Here is a 22,869-nt window from a genome sequence, read left to right as displayed (position 1 = left end):
GTCTGTTCAGGAACATTTTTGCTGCCCAGGGTGAGACTGAGTGTCATTGAAACCCTTGCTGCTTTCTCATTTCCGCCTCCTCCTAAGGAGGATGCTTCGTGCAGGCGTGGCTTTGGCAGGTGGCGTGTAGGCCAGTGGACAGGAGGAGACACACACACATATATGTAGAGTGAGCGAAGATAGAGTGGGGTGCTCGGTGTGCAGCCAAGGCTCCTGGTGTAATTGATGTAATAGCTGTTTATCTTTCCCGCTGCGTTGTCCCCATCTAATGACAAGGCCGAGCCACAACAGTGGGTCCCTGCGACAAAACACTGGCACTGACTCTGCTGGCAGGAGGCTAAGCGACACTGCCGCTTGTAGCTGATGCCTTCCTGCCCCCTGCCAGAATTTATGATCTCACCACTGCCTCCGTGACTGCCTTACTTGTTTGATAAACATTTTTTATGCCTCTGGCACCCTCAAATGCTGGTGCTAGCCCTTTTAGTCTGGAGGCGTTCTGCCCTTGATTGTCTTTGTCGGAGAGGGAACTCAAAGAATAACTCATCTTCATCACTGCTTTTGTAGTTTGACGTCACAATTTTTATTATTGTGTAGGAAATATGCGAACAAATAGTGTAACTGTTACCCTAACTCATTGTGCTTGCAAGTTAAAGCTTTCTGTTGATTTGGTGAACATTTTAAAAATGTTTCTAAATTCTAATATTTGTTCCATCTTCTTCTTTTCTTTTCGGCTTTTCCCTTCAAGGGGTCGCCACAGCAAATCAGTGTCCTCCATCTTTAGAGGTTTGATCCGCATGTTTGTTTTGGCCAAGCTTTTACGTCGGATGCCCTTCCTGACACAACCCTCTGTATTTATCCGGGCTTGGGACCGGCACAAGAAGACATATGTCCCTTTGTGGCTACAGAACAAGCAACTCGCTCAGCCATAAATTGTTTTATTTCCCATAGTCTTTCAACTTTATAGCGTTTCTATTGTTGCCCAGTGCATTATTGTGATTTTCTCTTTCATCAGATCAGATCAGATCAGATTTCCCTTCTCATCAGATCGAATTTATATGTTGGCCTATCAGTGTAATGTAATTGATCCAAAGCCTTCCGAATCAATGCTAGTCCTGGCCAATTTAACTTAAATTACATTTAAAAAACACAAACAAACTGGACACTTGTAAATATGGGTTGATGCAATATATCAATATGCCTTTCTTGATACTTGCACTATGTACAGTTTTTTTATGAACGGTTTTGCACATTTACATTTGCACAGTATACAGTTGACATTTTTATTTTGGTATGCTTAGAATATCTTGTTTTCTATCCTTTCACCCCCACCCCATCCCCTTTCAAATTGCTGCTGTGGACTGCAAATTTCCCCATTGTGGGACAAATAAAGGTTTTCTGATTCTGATTTCTGATAAATACTGAGACCATTAATGTCACCAATCAGATTTCAAATTCACCCAGTAGCTGGCCTACAATAAACAATGTTTTTATTAATTTATTAATTTATTTGATTGGGTAGTAGAGCAATCCCTATTCGACACACTTATTTAATATTCAGAGTCTTGAGTGAGTCTCACGTTTCTTTTTTGTTACATCATACATTGTATTAGATATTGCTGATACTGAACTGTTCTGGATGATGACTGTGTCACATTTGTTTGCTTTGGTATTGTTGTTTTATGTACTGGTAATTGATTCTATAATTGCGTAATTATAAAGGTGGCAGTAAAAGTTTTTAGTTTTAAAGGTGGGGAAGTCCCAGATACACAGCCTGCTATTGACAAAATATTCCAGACCAAGAGAAAGACAATTTGAACAACAATTTATTTTAACAATTTTAACAACAATTTATACACGTACATTTTAAATTAAGGTCATGTCTTTGGGAGATGTCTAAATGTCACCAAGTAAATGTTATCGAAGATGACTAGTCAAATGTTAGCCTGTCTGCAAAGCGGAATTACGGCTAGAAAACTCTTAAGTCTATCTTTAACTTGGACATTTTGGGTCCAAACTGAGTGCTGACCATATGTTTCATCTCTGAGAAAGAGGTCACGAGTGGTATTACGACTTCAAAGTCGACCAAAAGCCTCATCTTGGCTCATGACCATTGCAGCTGTCTGATACCATCACAGATGTTCCCCGGTAGATCTGTGTCAATAGCTAGGCTGTGTGTCATGTTATGACTGTTCTGCTTGGGACAGTGGCTCTTTGATTTGTTTTTCTCTTGCAGTCACAGAGTTTTTCTCTTTAGCAGATTATATGACAGCATAGGCGGCTGGATAAGAATATAACTGAAAAGATTTTTTGAGAGAGTGTCGCATTCATTGTTCCTCTGGATTTGTTCTAAAGTGCATGCATGTATTGTAAAAGGGGGGGGGGGGCATGAATTGTTTGCAGATAAGGTCTAGCATGTGAGCTATTTACGTTTTTATTTCGCCGTAATGTTTTTGAGTGACTTGGCATGTGATCACATGGTGACCCTGAAGGCCATATCTGGGGTCTCATGATACAGTTTGTTTCCTTCATGGGGGCACACTGCTGCATGAGGAATTCCAGGAAATAATTTTTGCTCCTTTTCATCTGATGTGGATAATTAGTTCTATTCACGGTTTCGGCATTAATTCAGAATCCTTTCATGTTGAGACATATGGTACCCTTCTAAGCGTGTAATATATTAAGTTGAGGTAATGTAATTTATAAAAAATGATTGCTATCTTTGAAGGACACGTACCGGCGGCGCCATATGCAAAGGACCATCACCAGGCAGATGTCCTTCGACTTGACAAAGCTGCTGGTGACCGAGGACTGGTTCAGTGACATCAGCCCTCAGACCATGAGAAGACTGCTCAATATTGTTTCGATCACTGGTAAACAACATGTACACACTTCAATTCATCTCCCTTCATAATTACATCCTGTTTCGTTAATGTTCTTTTTTTAATTGTCATTTTGTTTTTTTTTTCCAGTGTGATTACCTACGAAGTCTACTCTCTTGTTGGCAGGTCGTCTGTTGCGTGCCAATCAGATAATCTTCAATTGGGATCGTCTGGCATCGTGGATCAATCTGACTGAGGAGTGGCCCTACAGGACGTCATGGATTATCCTCTTCTTGGAAGAAAGTGATGGTGTGTCTGATCAGGTCGCTCTCAAGACAATCTATGAGAGGTAAGAACACAAAAAGTAGTCCTATTCTTAATGTGTATAACAAAAAAACTGATCCATTATTTTTGGTGCAATGGTATTTTCAAGGAGTGTCGTCACAAACATGTCTAAAGTTGCATTTATGGTTCCAGTTTTGTCACAGCTGATGTGAATAATTTTCCCTCAAAATTGCCAGAGGTTTTGCTGTTCAAACTTAGATACACTCTAACGTGGTTCCAACCAGACCTCTGTGTGCTCGATCACCCAAGCCTTTAATTCTGCCACATTTCAGTCAATGTTAGTAATGTAGTAATGTTGCGTGTCTTCCAAATCATTCCTCATTCTCCCTTTGTGGGAACAGTACTTGTCAAAAATGTTCTCTTATTTGCTGCTATTGGGGCGATGATTACAGACTTTCAAGTGACTGCCCAATATTTAGCCCCAGTAGCCTAATCGGCCAAAGCGCACTGCTTGTTAACGAGGACCCACACACCGTTGTTGTTTTAAAACAAGATTGTCTTGATTTAATCATGTTTATGATATTTATCCGAGTCGGGTCACCATCTTTAAATATTTTTTGATATGGATTGAACCTTGAGAGTTACTTGTGTGATTTTAGAACAGCAATTTGAAGATCTCAATTTTTATCAAACAAGACTATTTGAGTTCCAAGAACTACTACAGGAGAACCCTACAATCCCATGAAGAGAAACTTGTTGCCTGTTGCACAAGATACATGATTTCTTAAAACTATATCCAAGTGAGGGAGTACTGAAATTCGTGCCATTTTAAAAGGTTAACGTTGCCCCAAAGTGCTCATCTGACAAGCCAAAGTATTCAATTTGATTCTTGGCATTTAATACTTTTACTGAAAATTTCTCCATGTTTCTTATGAAAAGGCTCCAGTAAATAACTTGCTGCCGGCTAAACACATCATCGTCACTGAAACAATTGTCTTATCCCCAGGTTACTGTAAATTATGTATTTGTTTATTTTTTCCTTTCCCTTTTATTTCAATGGTCTAAATACTTTTGACCATCAGGTGGCAGTAGATGATTTTCATTTCCAACAGCCTTCAAATGGTAATTAGTGCCATAGCTGTGTGCGCGCCTCAATTTGTTTTATTATTTTTTGCCATTATGCATGCATCAAATTATGACTCTATTAAAGTATGCAAGTTAGAATAATGACTTGACATGGTTTTCTTCGAAGCGGTCAAATTAGTCTGCGATGTCTTTGTCGGAGAGTGTTGTCTGCACACCGGTGCGGTGACATGACATCTTCGTGCATATGCGGGCACAGATGCTCTTAGGAGGAGGGCCATTGCGGGCTGAGTTGCTGGGGTTTGGGCGCTGTTGTGCATCAGTCGCTGGCCTTTAAAGGTTGCACTCTGTCACAATACACTAGCGCCTACAACTCCTGCGGCAGGGAAGTGTCACACACACTTAATGTCAGCCGGTCACCCAGCTAAATTCAAAAGACAGGCCTCCTACATCCATGGAAAACCACCTCCTTATTAGAAAAGTATTATTGTTTTTTTTCCCCAGTCATATCTTGACTTTGTGGTCATGAGAGAATGACAAGATTATGATTTATTAAGTCTGCTAACTCTTGAATATTATGGTTTAAGTCTGCGTCACAGCAATGTTATAGGAAGTAAACATGAAATCCTTGTGAGAAAAAGAATATCCAATAAAAAGCTGCAATTTAGCAAGGCGTGGGTGTGAGCTCACATTTGCTCATTAGGCCTAATGTAACCATCTTCCTGTTCCTGACCAGCAGCGTTGTCTGTCTTCATCTTCCTCCTCACTGGGTGTCTTTCCAAATGGCCGCTCTGTCTCGTTGTGGCCGTCGGACAAATGACGTTAATGACGATGACATCTTAAACAGGCCTCGCCTTGGGGCCTAGTCTTGTGCACAAATCTACAATTGTTAAGACTCAAATCTTTGCACTACTTAAACAGAATGAATAGCATCTTCAGATGTCTAAGGTAATCCTAGACATAAAATTCAAAAACACTTTGACTGAGTGCTGTCTGTCTTGTGTACATCTAAATGCAGTGTTGGGTTGCTCCACAAAAAGCAACCACATTACTCGAATTGATTGCTTTTTGTTGTAATAAAGAAATAAAATACATCATTATCTGGAATATATAAACTAATTTAATGCACTGGTAATATATGTACACGACAGTACTTCAAAGTACTGATGTCATTCACAGTTTTAAACAATTCACCAATTCCCGAGAGACAAAATGGTTATAGTCATGACTGTCTTAATTAAATGTTGGATTATTTATTTGTAAGGTGGTTTTTCCCATTTTTGAAAAAATGTAAGTGTCTTAACTGTACTGTCATACCCCATTATACTGTCATACAACAGTATCATTCATTTAAAATGAGCTATACTAAATTATGCTTTGACACTTTTAGCTGTATATGTTTTAAGTCGCTTGTTGAGAGCATTGCAATCTAACCAACAAACTTCATTTTTATAGATGTCTAATCCGATTTATATCCTTAAAATGGTCTTTTTTTAAATACATTGCACATTTTGCTTTTCAGCAGAGAACTGGGCGAGTTCTTACACAGCAATACTGAGCGTTAATAAGTGAATATATTAGTGGTGAAGTGAATGTGGGGGTGAGTCAGCCCTTATAGGTCAGCTGTCGCCCTGCATCTCAGTCACAACCCAGTCGGCTCTTCGTCTCTTCGTCTCTACTCCTCATTATGAGCGTCTGATCAGAACATCATTTTCTCAATCGTAGACTGGAGGAATAATGCCCAATAATGCTCAGAAGTCATTTTTGAATGCTGCTTTTGAGATTGGGGGGAAATAAAGAGCTGTGGGGTTTAATCCTTGTCAGGTGAGCTTTCATGTGGGTTAATCCATGCATGATTAAAGGACAACCGATGTCACTTTTTTGTTTTTTAACTGACATCAGAATAACGTTTTATAGCATCTAAAATACCCAAAACATTTTAGTCAAATGCAAAACACCAGTTAAAATGACTTAGTGTCCAAAATCTGCAAAAAAATTGATCTGCCAATTGGGCATTTTCAGAAAATCCCGCCCCCAGTTCGTGACGTCACGCCAAGACGTCTTGCATTGCTGGAGAATCCAAACAATGGCTTCAGATTCGGAGAATATGCTTTCTTGTTACACATCCAGTTATGAATATGATTCAAATAGTTCTGAAGAGGAAAGCATACATGTTTGCAAACGATTAAAGAATTATATGTGCCATTTTGAGGCAACATTGGGGGAAAATCTCTCACCAAAAAAAAAGAGGCACAAAATGGCGACCTCCAGTGGCCACCTCCGCTTCCACAGGCTGATAAATTCGTCATATGGAGCTTGGATGCCCTCTTCTCACGGCTTTTGGGTGCAACACGGTTCTCAGACCAAACATGTACAGCAAAATACATTGACGTGATGGAAGGACTGCTACAATGTGTCTTTTTTCGGTCAGGGGGCGGTCCTTTCGTGACATCACATACTGACTCGTCACCAACTCAAAAACAAGACTTCCTGAATATTCAGAGCGAGTCTTAAAACGTAAAATATAGCTATATGCGGTGGAATCTTATTAAAATACGCTCAGTAGAAGTCATTTGAAGCCATTTTACAAATTATGGACACAACTTGTCCGGAGACGTCGGTTGTCCTTTAAGTACAGTAGTTGGCAAATATTTTAAACACAGATCTGCTCAGTAATGACAAACACTCTTTGTGATATCCCGAACTTAAATGCAAGTAGGAATTAATAATTGTCATGAGAGAATAAAAGATCTCAGCGAAAGAATTACAGTAAAGCCTCCAAAGTGGAACACAACCAATTTCAAAACAATTTTCTTCATAGGAAGCAATTTAAAGGTGTTACAGTACAATAAAAGATTGTTGCTATATTTCAAATTTGGAACTAAACCCCGATCCATACCAATATTCACCTGAAATAAATACCCTTTTCTCTACATTTATACAATCAATAAACATTGAGCTGGCCCACTGTAGTTCTCAGTGACTCAATTTATGTTGTATATTTGTCAAATCAAAAGCAAAACATGCTTGTAGATGCATATTAAACCAAAGACTTGCTTTTTCTGAAACCGATTATGTCATCACACATGGTGTCTATTCGACCTCCAATTTTCATTAGAATATTTTTGCCAAGAAGTTTGCTGAGCAAATAATTCTGCCTTTAAGGCATTCAGCATTGCTGGCTTCTCTGTACGAGAGCTGTGAAATGTCTTAAGAAATGTTGAGCACTAATTACGGTAGTGGGCGTAGACCAAGCAATACAGCCTTTAATCTGATGGAGAATGTGAAATCGGTTTATAACCTCAGCAATTTACCTCGTTATGGTCAAAAAAGAGAGCGGGCTGACCAAACTGATGCAATGTAACATCAGATGCCAATTGTGTACAATATGCCGCAAATATGTCTGAGAGGTTTTGACTCAAATAGTTTAAACCAGGGGTCTCAAACTCCAGTCCTCGACATCTGCTTTGCTGCAGGTTTTTCCATCTCTCCGTACTGCACCACACCTGTATCACACTATCAGAAGTGTGATCCGGCTCCTGCAGAGCTTGCAGATTAGCTGATCAGGGAGAGATGAAAAATATGCAGGAAAGGGTTCCTTGAGGACTGGAGTTTGAGAATCCTGATTTAAACTGTATCTGATAAAAAAAATAAAAAAAAAACGTTTGCGTGACAAGTTTTGGAAGGGCATTTAAATAAATTACAGTCTGAGCTGTGCGCCAGCATTGCGGTCCGCTCAGCACACCGTTGCTGCCGATTGAACATGAAATGAAGCAAGACGCATTTTGGACACGCTTATTACTATTCCTGTTTGTACTGTTGTTCACACTCAAATTGAATTTGAACGCACTGCCTCGTGACAATCACAGTCAGTGTTTTTGCATGTCTTCATCCTTTGCTTCCTCTCAGGGATCTGTTTTTCTTTAGGTTTGCTTACTATTAGAGCCTTAATGACAACAAGCTCACTAGCGTCTCTTCTGCTTCATGGTGATTGCCCAAATGCAGCCTACCACTTCTAAATACCATTAATATGCCTTTCCTGTCGATTTCCTTGATGTACTTTCAAGTCATTACATCACATCTATCCAATCAGTCCACATGTAGGTTAATTTACTGGATTATCCTCAAGACTCCTGACAATTATGCCAATGGGTTTTTCATAAATTACCGTTGCAGTGTTTTGAGAATTTGAAAATTGAACCAACATTTACAATTATTTGTTTTGAACTGCCCCATTGAGTATTCATTGGGTGAATTGCTGTTAAGTAACGGGGTTGCACAACATGCTTGTTTCATAAACCGATATCTTACTACCACTGACTGAGTCAACTGCAGACATTCTGAGCTGGCAACCTCAACTCAACACCTTAAACCTGCTTCTTATTTTTAGCCATAATTGAAGCAAAGGAGCAGGACTGTATTACAATAAATAGGATTGTCCTTCGACAACATTTTATTGTGTGACTCTCAACTGAATTATTGATTATTCATTAAATTGCTTTTAAATTATTTAATTGGATGGGAGAATCTGGAAATGTATGATGTAGATTCATTCTGATTTCAATTTAGAAAAGTATTCTGGCGTTGTAATTAAGGAAATGGTGTATTTGTGCTTCCATTCCACTCCACCAGCTAAATGTCCAATGAAAAAAAATTGCTGTAAATTTCCTGACATTCTAAATCACTTTGCTACACAATGGGCAGTGGAATATTGGTTTGCATGCTTGCCTGACAGTTGAGAGATTTATGGTTTGAATCTTGATTCAGACGTTCTTGTGTGGAAGCTCAACTGTGACTTGAAGAAGGACAAACACAATAGAAAGTACATGGATGGAACATACCATGAGTGAATAGTGAATTTGCTGCACCATATCAATCAGACCCATTTGATAGTGTATCCATACAGCACACTGTCTGTCCAACAGATTATCTGACTTCGAGCTAGAGCCGTCTACTTTTCTTTTCCTTAGAGGATGATGGCTTGCATCTGCCACTCAAATGAGACACTGCTCATGCCCGTGGAGGTGACAAAGCCAAAAAACTTCCTTCACTGCGCTTAGTGATCCTTCTTTTTCACTGCACTCATATGTATTATTTCTTATACGATGTTTGTCAAATGTTATTTCATTTGCAAAATGTAAACAAAAATTGGCCAGACAGAATGACTCCAACAGCCAAGAAGGTATTGAGAAAAAGTCTTCTGTGTTTCAGTGCGAGCGGGTTCTGTTCAATCCCCACAGCGGGTTTATTCTTGGACGCCCAAATCCTGTTTTCAGCTGTAAAAAGTGCCATTGGTCCACTGAGCAGGTTTCCTGCTCTGCTCTGACATCTGGTGCCCTGTGTGTGCCAGGATGCCCCTGCTGTACGTTGAAGTGGGTTTCTGGCGCCGCACCTGAATCTTCTGATCAATACACTAACCCACAAACACACAATCTAATGGATGCCGCACACTTGACCACATGTTCACACCGGAGTTGTAGTAAAAGTGCAAACATGCAAACAATCTTTGCCAATGCAGTTCAACATATGTGCTCATCAAGTCACACCTAAAACTAGCGCTTGTAGTTCCTGCCTCACAGACGCACTTCGCTCTCTCACCAGTAGAAGAGCATATGTCATCCTCAATTCCTCAGAGAATCCGTGCAATTAATCAGACCCTACGATGCTGGCTGCGTTCAACAAACATGCACATTCACACAGTGCAGGAAACGGAACCCTGCAAACAAAACTGCTGTCAGCTAAGGTTAAAAACAAGAGCTGAGAGCCGCAATTAAACAGGCGTTTCAGGTTAAATGATTTGAGACTGTCTTAATAGTCATCTTGGTGGCTGTTATCTCCAACCTAGTCTCACGTGTACCTTAGGTTTTATTTACTAAGATCCTAAATAGCGAGTGCTCAATTGTGTGTTCATTTAAACAGAGTGTGCTGCCGTGTTAGGTGTGATCTCGTTTGGATTATTTGCCAATATCCTCAATTGTATAAACATAGTTTGTCATCATATATAATTCATTCACTGCAAGATGTGAATGCAAAAATGTGTCCACTCCGGTGCCAGGGTTTGTGTCATTTCACACAAATTGCAGGACCCACAGAATATTGAGTTTTAGAACACCATAAACATTCAATGCAGCGTAAGAAACCTTATACTCTCTTCAGAAAAAAAAGGTTTCTTTTGAGCTTACTTGGTTGTAGAGTTATCTGCACTGAAAGTGGGTGTGGCTGTATATAAGGTAAATGCTGCTCCCTTGTGGGAGGGAAAACCATTGCCAGAGGTCTGATCGAAGCTTCCAACGCACCCTCCCGCAAGAAGAAATCAAAACCTTTTCGGGAATGGCGCTCCACGTCATGCCTTTCGATTCCCGAATACATTCGGGAGTGGCAGTGAATGTGTTAATAAAAGCAAGCTTTGACAATTTAAAACATTTGTGAGAGCACCACAGGTGCAAAATTAAGTTTGAAGTGATGGAATTGGAAGTGTTCGCGGAAGAGAGAAAATTATAGTGTTGTAAAAATGTGTGTACAGCTCAGATAATTTTGGTAAAGCCGGAAACAGGGAGTGAATTTGTGACTTTGGCCGACGTTGACATACTAGTTTTGGTCCTGAAGTGAGTCATTTGACCTGTCCCAGCCCCTCTACTTTGCATTGGGGGCACTGCTGTTCATTTGTTTGTTTCTGCTGCTTTTTGTGATGCCGGTTGAAATTGTCGCGTTTCCCATTACATTACACTCAGCATTTGCAAAGGCGATACACACCACCCAACTTGTCAAGATGATTTCCTTTCTTGCCAAATCCAAAGCATTTCCACATGTGTGAACGCATTGTGTTATCTTAAAACATTACTCTTCCTCGCCGCCATGATATACAGAATGTTGGATGATTGACGTAAATAACCGTTCCCTACCATAGACAATGTATACGAGCCCAAGACAATAGTATGACAGTTGATTCAAAATCACATTTGAACTGGAATACAAAAAAAATGACAATTTTGAGTGCAAAATTATTTGGGTATTTTCATTCAATCGATCAATACCTTATAAAAATGACATTGTGTCAAAAACTTTTCATATTACCCCAACAAAAAGATTGCCCAAATTCTGAATAGCAGATCTGAAGTGGAGTTTGAATTTGTAGATTCAACTGTATATTAATGTGTCCTTTATTTGAGACAAACATTTCTTTACACATCAAAACTTTATTTATTTTTGGCTTTTATAATCACATTGAGAATGAATATGTAGACAGGCAATTTCATTCTTAATTAGAGACACTAATATCTGAAGTGCTGAAACATTATGACGACACTCTCCATTTAGGGTTTCTTTAATCATTGTAATTTGGTTGCAATTATGTGCTGGGATAAAAGTGCCGCTCCAGCGCTTCAGTGGGTGGGTGATTCCCTTTATGTGAAATCCTTTTAATACGATTTCAGATATCTAGCTGCGGAGGAAAATGGTCGGACCCTTGTCTGTTCCTTTCTTCGGCGTGAGTGCTTTCTAAACTTTTCCAGTCGGTAGTTGATTCTAGTTAAGTGTAAATCCACTTATTTCCTAAGAATTCATGCCCCCAGTCCCTTACCGAACACGGGCTTTGCATCTATGTAACAGAAATGCCCTTACTGTCTATTCCATCAAAATACTCTAAAATATTGAAGAGGTTTATAGTTAGTTATACTTCTTACTGTGCTAAATAGGCCACTGACTGTAGTACCTAGAAAAGTGCAGGTGACACTAAGTGTGTGTATGTACGTGAGTTGTGTGTGCGCCCATGTGTGTGTGTGCGTGTGCGTGAGTTAAGACTGGACAATTTCTATGTTAGTGTGTGTGAATGGAAAGAACGTCTAGCGGCATTCTTCGCTACAAAATCCTTAAAGCCCCTTTCAGTTGTAAGCTGAGGTTGATGGATTAGTCTAATTGGTCTGAAACAGGAGAAATGCTTTGTACCATTTCCATTCAAAGAAAAGAATCATAAAAAAACTTCTACACACTTCTCTGCTTTTCAGTCACTCTTTATGGACAGAAAAAAAGTCAAACATTTAAATGTTTTCTAATTTACAACAGATTATTTTCTTACAGACAGTGGTTTTTTTTAGGTGTTCAATTACCTTACATGTTTCAGCGTATACTTCCGCCTTCGTCAGAGTGTCACGGATGTTGTTGTGACGCGCCTTTTTCAGCTGATGTTACTATGAGGGCGTGACCTACCTGTCATATCTGACAGGCAAGTCACGCCCCCCTCACCCTCCCACTGTCCGCTCGTCCCTCCAGGATACTGCTCCAGGTGGTAGAGAGCATGTAAGCTCCCTCATCCCTGTTGATGGTCCGTGGTTCTCGCTTCTGGATTTCAATGGACTCCCTGATCCAGTGCTGCAAAAGAGAGAATCACATCATGGACTGGCAGAAGGCCAGAGTCATCCGCACCGAAGAAAACAAACATCAGCGCTGGATCAGGGAGGCCATTGAAATCCGGAAGTGAGAACCAAGGACCATCAACAGGGATGAGGGAGCTTACATGCTCTCTACTACCTGGAGCAGTATCCTGGGGGGACGAGCGGACAGCGGGGGGCGTGACTTGCCTCTCACGTCTGACAGGTAGGTCACGCCCTCATAGTAACATTCAGCTGAAAAAGGCGCGTCACAACAACATCAATGACACTCTGACGAAGGCGAAAGTATATGCCGAAACATGTAAGGTAAGTGAACACCTAAAAAAGCCACTGTCTGTAAGAAAAGAATCTGTTGTAAATTAGATAACAAGGAGACAGTATGAACTTAACACAACTATTTAAATGTTTTACTTCTTCTTCTTCTCTACCTTTTGGCTTTTCCCTTCAAGGGGTCGCCACAGCGAATCAGTGTCCTCCATCTTCAGAGGTTTGATTCTCATGTTGTTTTTTTTGCCCAAGCTTTCACATCGGATGTCCTTCCTGACACAACCCTCTGTATTTATCTGGGTTTGGGACCGGCACAAGAACACCTATGTCCCCTTGTGGCTACAGAACAAGCAACTCGCTCAGTAAAAGGCTCCCAAACAGAAAAAGGTCATCGGCACAGAAATGTAAATGGTGTATTGAGACGGCAAAAAGAGTGGTGATGGCTGATGTTGTGGTATTGCTGTACTTGTGCTCAAACTGCTAGAAGGTGGGAGCGATTAATATAAATAGAAGTGCATAGTTTCAATAGATTGCAAGAATCACCGCGTTAAGTCACATCACTTGATTATTGAGATGTGAATTAATTATTATAGGTATGTGCGAATATTTTTGTCCATATCATTCACAAAATTTTGCCTCTTGATTTTTTTATTTATATATTTACTTTTTCGTTGGCAAAACCACCTTATTTGAGGTGCTATTTGCGGTAGCTGGCTTGCCATTTTTCTGGGCCTGACAGTGTACAGCAATATACTCTATAGTCTTTGCAGTGCTTTGTTGCTGTGCTCCGTTGTCTTGCTGTCTCATATTGAAATAGTTTGGCCAAAATCCATTGGCACATGAATACAGGACACTCTTAGTTGTTCTCTGTTATTGTCATTTGCAGGACTTTTTTTCTCAGATGATGCATTCAATACAATGTGGTTTTCACTGTTCGTAAAGTGACGGAACTGACCCGAACTGGTAATATGTGGCGAAAAAGCAGCAATAACATCCTGTCGGCATCATGGCTTTTCAGAATCCAATGGAATGCATCCAAAGAGGACAATGTGGGGAATCATCCTTTCCTGGTTCTGTTGAAGAGATTGCTACATGCCCTGATCTTCATGCATTTGCTTTGAAAACAGCTTTTGAACCGTGGCGTTATTCCATTGCCAACCACTGAGGATTTATCTCTCAGATTTATCTGCTCGAACAGTGTATGCCATATTGTCATGATACAATCCTTGAGCTGACTCAAGTGAACAAACCTTTGTTTGAAGTCAAAATTTTTCCACGCATTTGTTTTGCAGCATAATTTTCCTTTCCCGGTTCATTATGTTATTCAATACTGATTTGGTCACTGACATTTTCCCGCTCTCATCTTGAATACTTCCTCATCGGACCAAGCATTACCATTTTATATTGAGTTTAGCTTTTCACAATAATGCTACATTGTTCCGATTTTTGGTGCACAAACAGACTTACTAGATATGTATTGTCTTCCACAGAGGAGCTCATTTGTCTTCCCAGTGTAGCACATTGCATCTCTTCGCTCGGTGGTGTTTCGGCTGGTCTGTTACAGCTATCAAACAACCACATGCATCCTTATGAACTCTGCAGTGGAATTAGTGCGCTGTAAATGTGTATAAATCACAAATCTGAGGTTTAGTGTTTGTGCTGTTCCTCAAGAAATTAAACCTATGTTATAATCTCTGCATAGGGTTCGGTTGAGTTTTTTTTTTCCCCAAGTCTGGAAAAAGCATCTGTGTTTCGGGCTACACATGAGTTTAATCAATGAGAGAACCAGTGTCTTGAGCCCGGTTCATCGAGAGCACTGCTCACTTAGCTCTGTCTTTATCAGCCTGTTGTGTTTCTTATTAGTGTGACTGTTTGTAGCTTGCATGGGAAGGCATGGGTCCAGCTTAATTTATCGGACTCAACCATGCCGTATATGTAGATGCACACTAGACATCACCGCAAATCCAAAGTTGGCACTGTCATTTGCCGAATGAAGAAGAGATTGGCATGAAGAGCAAATGTGTCCCTCCACATTACTCAGCACATTTGATACAAGTCAAGAAAATGTGCCGGATTTTTAGGAGACAAATAACACGGCAGCGTCTAAAGTGAAAACACATTTCTGCTCTCCCCCTCTGACTTCGTGGTAACTGGCAATATGTAACATTCTTTTGCGATATGTATGCCAGCCTCCTTGCCTGTGGGTCCGCTGCTTTCCTACAGAGGGCCTCGCTTGCTTCATCCACACACACTTGGCAGACAAGGTGCCAGGGGCTGTGACTCTGCCCGGCAGAGGAATGCGCCGACCCCGTGCCTGGTTAACTTCTTCACCCACGCGCTGTTGCGTTGGTTGTGCAGCCTCTGACATTGACGCTCTTGAGCTGCTCAAGCACAAAGCACATAAGGCTTTGTCTGTTCTGTAGGCATTCCTCTTAGTCTTTGGGCCCCTTTATGGAAATGTTTGGCTGCGGGACCACCTCTTTGTGTGCGCATGTTGTCTCTAAGCACGAAGGGCAGCTGTAAAGCAAAGTCAAGTGGCACATTCATGCTTCCACCTTCCAAAGACAGGATGGAAGGCATGGTGAGACGATTTCTGCTCATTCCCGTCAGCATGTGGGAGGCTGAGAGGAGAAGAAAAGCTGTACTCCTCTCAGCTGTTGGACCTATTAGCATTTGGATAAGCTCTGAAAGCTCCCAGTGGCCGAGCCACACAGAGGGCAGTCAGACCTAAGTGCCTGTACTGCTTTGGTTCTAAGCTGGGCCCTGTCAATTGGTCCATTGTGTAGCCATGGCTGCTGTGATGCCTCGTGGCCTCCATCTCACTTGTCACCAGCCAGCTTAAAAGTATCAAACTCCATTTCCTGGATGCTCCTAACTAAAGCATCGCACTTGTCGTTTGACAACTCGATTGCTGATAAGAATGCCTTTGTTGCCTCCTTTGCTGGCTGTGAGAATGACTCACTGAAGTGAGTTGCGTCAGTAGCCTGATGCCAAGGCTAACAACTCATTCTTCCTTATCTGCAAAGGATGCCATTTGATGTGGTTGAACCCCATTGTCATTTTATTGTGTACTGGTCACGCTTTCGCACCATTCCAGCACTTCCCCTGCTTTGAGCTCTTTATCATTTTCCTGATCAAATGCCCACTGATTGGCTCACTCTCCTTTGTAGCAATGAACTGGTGTGAGTGTTCTTGACTGGCCAGTCAGCCGGGACTGTGAGAAATGAACCTCAGACAATTCCTTTTCCCCCCTCCTTTTTCCTTTCCATCATTTTTAGCGTGCTGATGGGTGGCTCTTTTTTTGGGCATCCCACCCCAGCTCCATTCTTATTGCTGGAAGAAATGCTATTTTGCACTTTGCTGATTTTAGGGAGAAGAGAGCCCTTCACAGTGAAAATTTAAACCATTGTAGCTAATATCCCTCTAATAAACAGCTTGATTGTCTGTGGCTGCACTATGAAGAGAGAGAGAGTCCCTGGCTCCTGTTGGTCTGCATCTGCGTACCGCTAATAAACATCACTAAGCCTACTGGAAATGTGGGAAAACAGACTTCTCTCAGTCTGTACCCGGGTTAGCACAGTTCATGGGAAAAAGGGACCAAATACACAATGTACATGAGCGAATGACTCATATCATCATGTCAAAAACCATTGAATTTCCCATCCTTACAGTCCAGTGGTGTACAGGGAAGTTCAGCTTTTGATAGGGACACCTGGATGTGCAGCTAACTTCCGCACCATATTCCCAGCAGACACCAGGTGATCAAGGTTCATCTATTTGCCAACATGCTGTGAAGTTGACCTTTTGGCTCTGACACAAGGTTTTAATGGGAAAAGCACTGAGAATACTTTGTCCTCTAGATCCCAGCTGTGTGTCCTCCAGTGTTCACAGCACTTATTATATCTCTGTCTCTGCATCTGTGTTTTATGGATAATTAAGACGGCATGTCTTTAAGTGGGTCAACAAAGTTTTGATTGTTTGCCCTGACAACACATTCAAGTGGTTCTGTGTCTGTTTCACTCCAGGAAAGTTCCTTACTTAATTTTGGCATTCTCCTCCAATCGTGCATCTTGCCAAACTTGCACATTTGGTTAGAGAGGTCCTGCAACCACAAGGTCACAGTTTTGTGCCCTGCAACAGCTGATCAGTCCATCACTAGCCATCTGTCCTGTCAGAATGTCCTTGAACACCAAGGTGGACCCCTACCTGCCCGTTGAGCTTGAGCTGGCTGGATTGGAAAGGCAATAAAAAAGTAAAAAGTGGCTCTGAATAAACTTGTGCGCCGGCTACCCATCACTCAACCATGATACATTTACCGCATTGGAATTCCTCCAGGCTGATGGAGCCATTTCCACCAGTACGCTAACTGGATTATCATCGCTGTGAGTTTGAATATTCACTAACAATGTGTTGTGTTGAGCCCTCGCCAGATGCTGACCTCTCCCTGACTTTGTGAGAATGCTACCGCAATTGACGTGATCATTGAATAAAGTCACACTTGGGCCAGCCAACTGGCTAAACTCAAATAGACTGAAAAAAAATCAGACTGTATACCCGGCAGTGATTAACTAGAAAACAGAGTAGTTGACATATGCAAAGGACATTTAATTTAAACGTTTGCTGTTATGCATGATCTTTTGATTATGAAAGTTTCATTGTGGAAATTTAAACCTTAGCAATTTTATATGCATGTTGAGAATGTTTTAGAAAAGGGAGGAATACGCCCCCATCAATTTTAGAAAGACCACGATTCATCCCCTGCACTTTGGCAAGTCAGGTGAGAAAATTGGCATTTAAACAGATAATTACATTTAACTCTTCCAGTGGGATGGACCTGGAGCCTGCATAGTATATCTCGTAATGCTACAACAATTTATGTGTTTAAATTGGACACAAACATTTCATCAAAATTTTATTCGACCTAATTCCTGATGTCACATCTCCAACTTCGTAAATCAGCCGAATCTTACAAGTCAGATATTAAATTGCTGCTAATCTTGACATTATAATTACCATATTACTGCGGTGGACCGTCAGGGCCTGCAAGGCCTTCTCTGTTGGCCTAAAAATATCTGAATCACAGACTGATGTTAATTATATCTTGTCCACGAATTTGTATTTAATTATTCCAAATTGTCTTTCAGCATCCTTTCATTGCTTTTCCCCCATTGTGCTGCTTACAGACGTGTGTGTTTTCGTATTTAAGCATTTGACCAATCACATTTCAGCCATCATTTTTTTTACTAGGGTCAGAAATCTACCTGGACGCCTTCACAATCAGTTCTGCTGGCCCTGTCGCATCAAATGTGTCAATCAAACTGTTGCTTTAACCAATCAGATTTCGAGTGTTGAGCCAAACTCCTTCCCGCAGGCTCTGGTAAACGTCAGCGTTTTCGGAAACTGTAATAGCCTAGACACTAGCCAATCATACTATCACTAGCCTTGTGACAAGATCTAACTAGCCATAGCTAGTAAGCACTCTGTATCTGTTGCAAGCTGCATAAGCAAATATTGTGTTGATTTATTAGAGGTTTTGTCAACCCACAATGGCTGAAGGAGGAGAAGAAATGGATTTGGTTGCATATTTACTGTTAAAGCCATTTTCAAGACAGACATTTCAATAAAAAAATGGACATAATTAAGAAAGGTAGGATGGTACTAGTGCAGTGTGTTCAACCGGAAACAAATTCCTTGTGTGTTCTACATACTTGGCAATAAAGATGATTCTGATTCAGATTATTTCCTGGCTAACCATACCCTTTAGTGGACTTGTAGTAAATCACACCACACTTTTTTTCAGTCGTAACTGTGGATTGATTCAAATGTCGCACTACTGAAGGCCTAGGGGTGATATGCACGGCTCACCACTGCTGTAATGTGTACAATAAGGCACAGCTAAAACATTCAATTTTCTCAAAAGCCTAATGTGTGCTTTATAATCCTTATATATAGTTCAATATTGTAATTTCGTGGATATTATACTGTATTTGAAATGTTCTGTAAAGTGCATTGTGACAGTTGCAACGGCTGCTAATGCTCTATCTAAATAAAGTCTGACCCTAGTTTCATGAAATATGTATCAGACAATGTTTTGATATTTTTGCTGGACTGAGCATAGTTTTGAAAGTGTTGTATCAGTTAATGTTCTAATTTACCTACACAATATACCAACACATTTGCAAGGATAGAATTGTGTCCACTGAAGTCCCAAGTCAGAGATGGAGGCAAAGATTAGGAAAATGCCTGTTCCTTGCTGGAGACTCCACATGGATCTGATAAGAGCGTCATATTGCGTTGATGAACGGTTGCTGTCACAAGTCGTTTGGAAATTCATATTTTCTTGTCTCAATGATCAAATTACCGACTACTGACCTTTGGGTGTTGACTTGCGTCGTGGCTTAGGCATGCTCTAAAAAGTTGTGTGAAAATTCCCACTTTACTCAGTATTCTCAGATGTTGTTACCAATTGAAACAAAAAATGTCACATGAATTCCTTTCGTGTGAACTTCTGAACAGTAAACTTGCCCCTGTGTTATAAACGCGAGCTGAACTGTGACAGAGTAATGTAACCATCCCAGAACTTAGTGTTTACGACGGGCTTGTGATAACAAACATCATGTTAACTGCAGCGCTGCAGCATGACGCGCTTCCGTCTGCAGCTTGCTAAATTGCTCTGATTGTCATCTTCTCAGGTTTCCTCCTCTGCTCAGAGAAGATAACGTCCCTCACTCTATCTGTCCTTGAACATGCACCTCCCTATGCTATCTTGTCTTCTCTAAATCTTGCCAATCTGATGGGGACAATGATGATGACCGTTTCATACTGTATCTCTTCCATCTTAACTGTGCTGCTTGCTATTTCCTCTTATTTTCAACCAGACTAAGGTGTGTCCCATATTTTGTGTATTCGGTATTGAGACATTCTTCACCTCTTAATTCGTCCCGTGTTTTAATTCTTCATTATAATGAGACATTTTTCCGAGCTTCAACTCAAAATTTTGACTGCGAGAATCATTTGGGTTTTTTTTGGCATCTTTCAATTCCAACATGAAAACAATGCCCATAAAGTCATGTTTGGATGAATTGAGTGAAAAACAGGAAAACCTGACCAGATTATTCGTAATTGAAAACCAACACTTCTGTTTATATCGGGTAATTTTTGAACATTTGCACTTTTCCTTTGAAGGCTGTCCAAGAGTATTCCCACCACCAAGGATGTGGAGCCCTTGCTGGAGATCGACGGTGACATCCGCAGCTTCGAGGTTTTCCTCTCATCCAGAACTCCTGTGCTCACTGCAAAAGATGTGGAGATGTTCCTTCCATGCACCGTAAACCTGGACCCCAAACTCAGAGAAATTATCGCAGGTATGAAAACATTCAGTCCACTTTAAGACAAGATATAACCTTTATTTGTCTCACAATGGAGATATTTAAGCTAGCAAAATTATGAAAGGCATACGTAGAAGAACAAGTTTATGAATAAATATCATTTGTGAACTATATACGGTATATAAGCATATTAAAAATAGGCAAGTGAGGATGAATCCAGGTTTTCAGGCATACCTACTCAATGCCTGACGGGAGTCAGCAACAACGTGCGGTGGCCCTCCTGCAGTCCCCTGTACTCCCAATCATCTCCATCCATAATGAGGGCGACGATCGTGGGAGCCTGACTGACTCATTGCCATGTGTGACTGTATATACACATAAGGGCCGTGAAGGAAAGTGCCACAGCTGATTTAAACATTTAGTTACTTTGTGAATTGGCAATTCAGTATAAACAAAATTGGCTGATATGAAAAACTACACTGTGATAAAGGTTTTTTCACTTATATCCCCCAGCCTTATTTTCCATCATGTAACTTTTAACAGTTAACAGTTAAAATTTGAACCAGAAATATCCAAATTACGACTGATATTGGTTACTTATTATCGGTTACGGTGCGTACTCAAGAGGTGTGAACAGGTGTGAATATGATTGGTTATTTGCAATTGATTCTCGACCAATCCATTGAGTAACCTGCCTCACACTCCAACTTGTGTGTATGTGCGTGCGTGTCTGTGTGCGCTTTTTTCCCCCCATTCGCTTTTGTCAACATTGTTATATGGCAACAATCAACCCGAAGCATGCACTTGGCCTCGCAAAATGTGCGTGATCAAACGGCATAATAATTAATTGTCACTGTATAAATAGGAACCAAAGTGGCACCGCACGTTTCACGCCACGCGTCAGTGTATGTTCAGCCCATTTCAGAGTGTCAATGACGCCGAGTGTGAAGTTGCTGCATCACAGTCTGAGGAGACTCCAAACACACACATGCACGCACGCACGCACGCACACACACACACACACACACACACACACACACACACACACACACACACACACACACACACACACACACAATGTTCGTCCGAATGAAGTAATGCCGAATCACGCATTGGCCCAGACTAAGGGAACTTGTAAAAATAGACAGGTGAAACTACTGTATCAGTGCAGGCTTTCACCTCTATGTTTCCTTATGAATAGGAAGGTCATGTCAACTCGCTCCCTCCTCTCAATCTGCGCGCATCCGCCACTCGGTGCCCACTGTCCTGTGGCCAGCCAGTGGGCAGCACCGTCAGTGATACCCGCCCATGGGCCTGACTCACTTCATAAGGCCCCCATTGTGTTCACAGGCGGCCATGGGTCTCACTCAGTGTGTCATTCAGCTGCCACTTGTATAACCAGGAGACATTCTGGTGCCTTCTGTTTCTGGCTTTGACTTTCTTGCCAGAAACACAGAGCCACTCTGTTCCTGTTGCTGGCCTTGTTTAACTTCACTTTGGGAGGTTCCCCCAATTCTCTTGCTCAGCGCGACTCTGATTGATTGGGACGAACAATTGCCACACAGTTCTGTTGTGCATTTGAGTTCCCATGGTCTTTTGTTTGTGTTGTGTGTTTGTCTCGGGCTTTTGCCAAAATAATCACATGATTTACACATCACTCTGTAAACAAAACAGAATGTCAACAAGGCGGTTTGCTCGTAAGCAAATTGAGTTGTAAAAATCAAAGTGAATGGAATTCACTGTGGAAGGTTATTGTCTCCAATATTTCATTCACTCACTTTCATGGCTTTTCACTTAAAAACAGTTCCTCTTCACCCCAACATTGAATACCGCTATTCATTTACTTGTCACAGATGTTGAAATTATGCAACATTTTAATGTGTGGGTCGCATCTGAAGGCTCTTTATAATCATCGCCGAAGATATGATGACGGGCGTCACACGCAAACAATTCCCTCTCTCTTCCTCTTTTCCCATGATTCTCTCCTTTCTTTAGATGTGCGTGCGGCCAGAGAGCAGATGCATGTGGGAGGGGTTACGTATCCCACAATGCCTTTGCAGGAGGCGGCGGTTCCCCGTCCACAGCCGGGATATGGCCAGCACACCGCCGTGTGCTCACCGGCAGGATCTTTCGCCGGCTCATTGACGCCACAGCCTCACAGTGCCTACTTCAGTGGCATGACTGGTCCTCAACACCCCTTCTACAACCGGGTAAGACAAGAGGGAGGATTCTGGCAATCAGATCCATAAGGTTGATGTAAAGCTAATAAAAATACGCCTCATCTATGTCTTAAATGTACTCACAACCAGTCGCAACATATGTTGAGATCTAGCTACATACTTCATTTTCTATCCATTTCGACATTTTATTGACACCCACAATGACCGTAACCAAGTTTGCTTCTTTTCTCTCTAGCAGGAATGGGCAACTGTTGGGCCTGCAATTTCCTCACCCGTCACAGAATTTAACCTCAAAATCATCATGGGTTGACACAATTTGGAGATTTTTTCCAATATTTATTTATTTATTCAATACTTTGGGGTCTTTAGGGCGCATAAACCCCAAATATTTTGTGGAAAATGTATACAGATTTTTTTCGAGTGGTGCATGTGTGTTTGTGTGTGTTTGTTTGTGTGTGTCCGTGCGTGTGCATGTGTGTGCAAGCGTATGTGTGTTTTTCCCCATTCACTTTTGTCAACA

The 22,869-nt window shown here is 41.3% G+C and overlaps 1 protein-coding gene and 1 long non-coding RNA gene across 3 annotated transcripts in view; one reads left to right on the top strand and one right to left on the bottom strand.

Moving 5' to 3' along the window:
* The window catches only part of LOC148893682 (uncharacterized), a 3,596-nt gene extending 487 nt beyond the window's left edge, over nucleotides 1-3,109 (bottom strand). The window contains exons 1-3 of the long non-coding RNA XR_016116094.1: nucleotides 2,979-3,109; nucleotides 2,735-2,867; nucleotides 1-110 (exon numbers count right to left, since the gene is read on the bottom strand). The exon at nucleotides 1-110 is cut by the window's left edge and continues 487 nt beyond it. This is a non-coding gene — a long non-coding RNA (uncharacterized LOC148893682). The remainder of the gene's footprint in view (nucleotides 111-2,734; nucleotides 2,868-2,978) is intronic.
* Nucleotides 1-22,869, top strand: part of kidins220a (kinase D-interacting substrate 220a) — a 56,205-nt gene that overhangs the window by 19,860 nt on the left and 13,476 nt on the right. For both annotated transcript variants that reach the window (XM_089005175.1, XM_089005174.1), the window contains 4 exons: nucleotides 2,726-2,870; nucleotides 3,006-3,168; nucleotides 20,027-20,205; nucleotides 22,165-22,379. In XM_089005175.1, coding sequence (XP_088861301.1) covers nucleotides 2,726-2,870; nucleotides 3,006-3,168; nucleotides 20,027-20,205; nucleotides 22,165-22,379 — 702 coding nt within the window. The remainder of the gene's footprint in view (nucleotides 1-2,725; nucleotides 2,871-3,005; nucleotides 3,169-20,026; nucleotides 20,206-22,164; nucleotides 22,380-22,869) is intronic.

Source organism: Hippocampus bargibanti, linkage group LG09 (assembly GCF_051943395.1).
Source record: "Hippocampus bargibanti isolate YZ-2025 linkage group LG09, ASM5194339v1, whole genome shotgun sequence".
NCBI lineage: Eukaryota > Metazoa > Chordata > Actinopteri > Syngnathiformes > Syngnathidae > Hippocampus > Hippocampus bargibanti.
The sequence above is the reverse complement of the archived record's forward strand: the minus strand, read 5'-3'. Positions and strand labels throughout refer to the sequence as shown.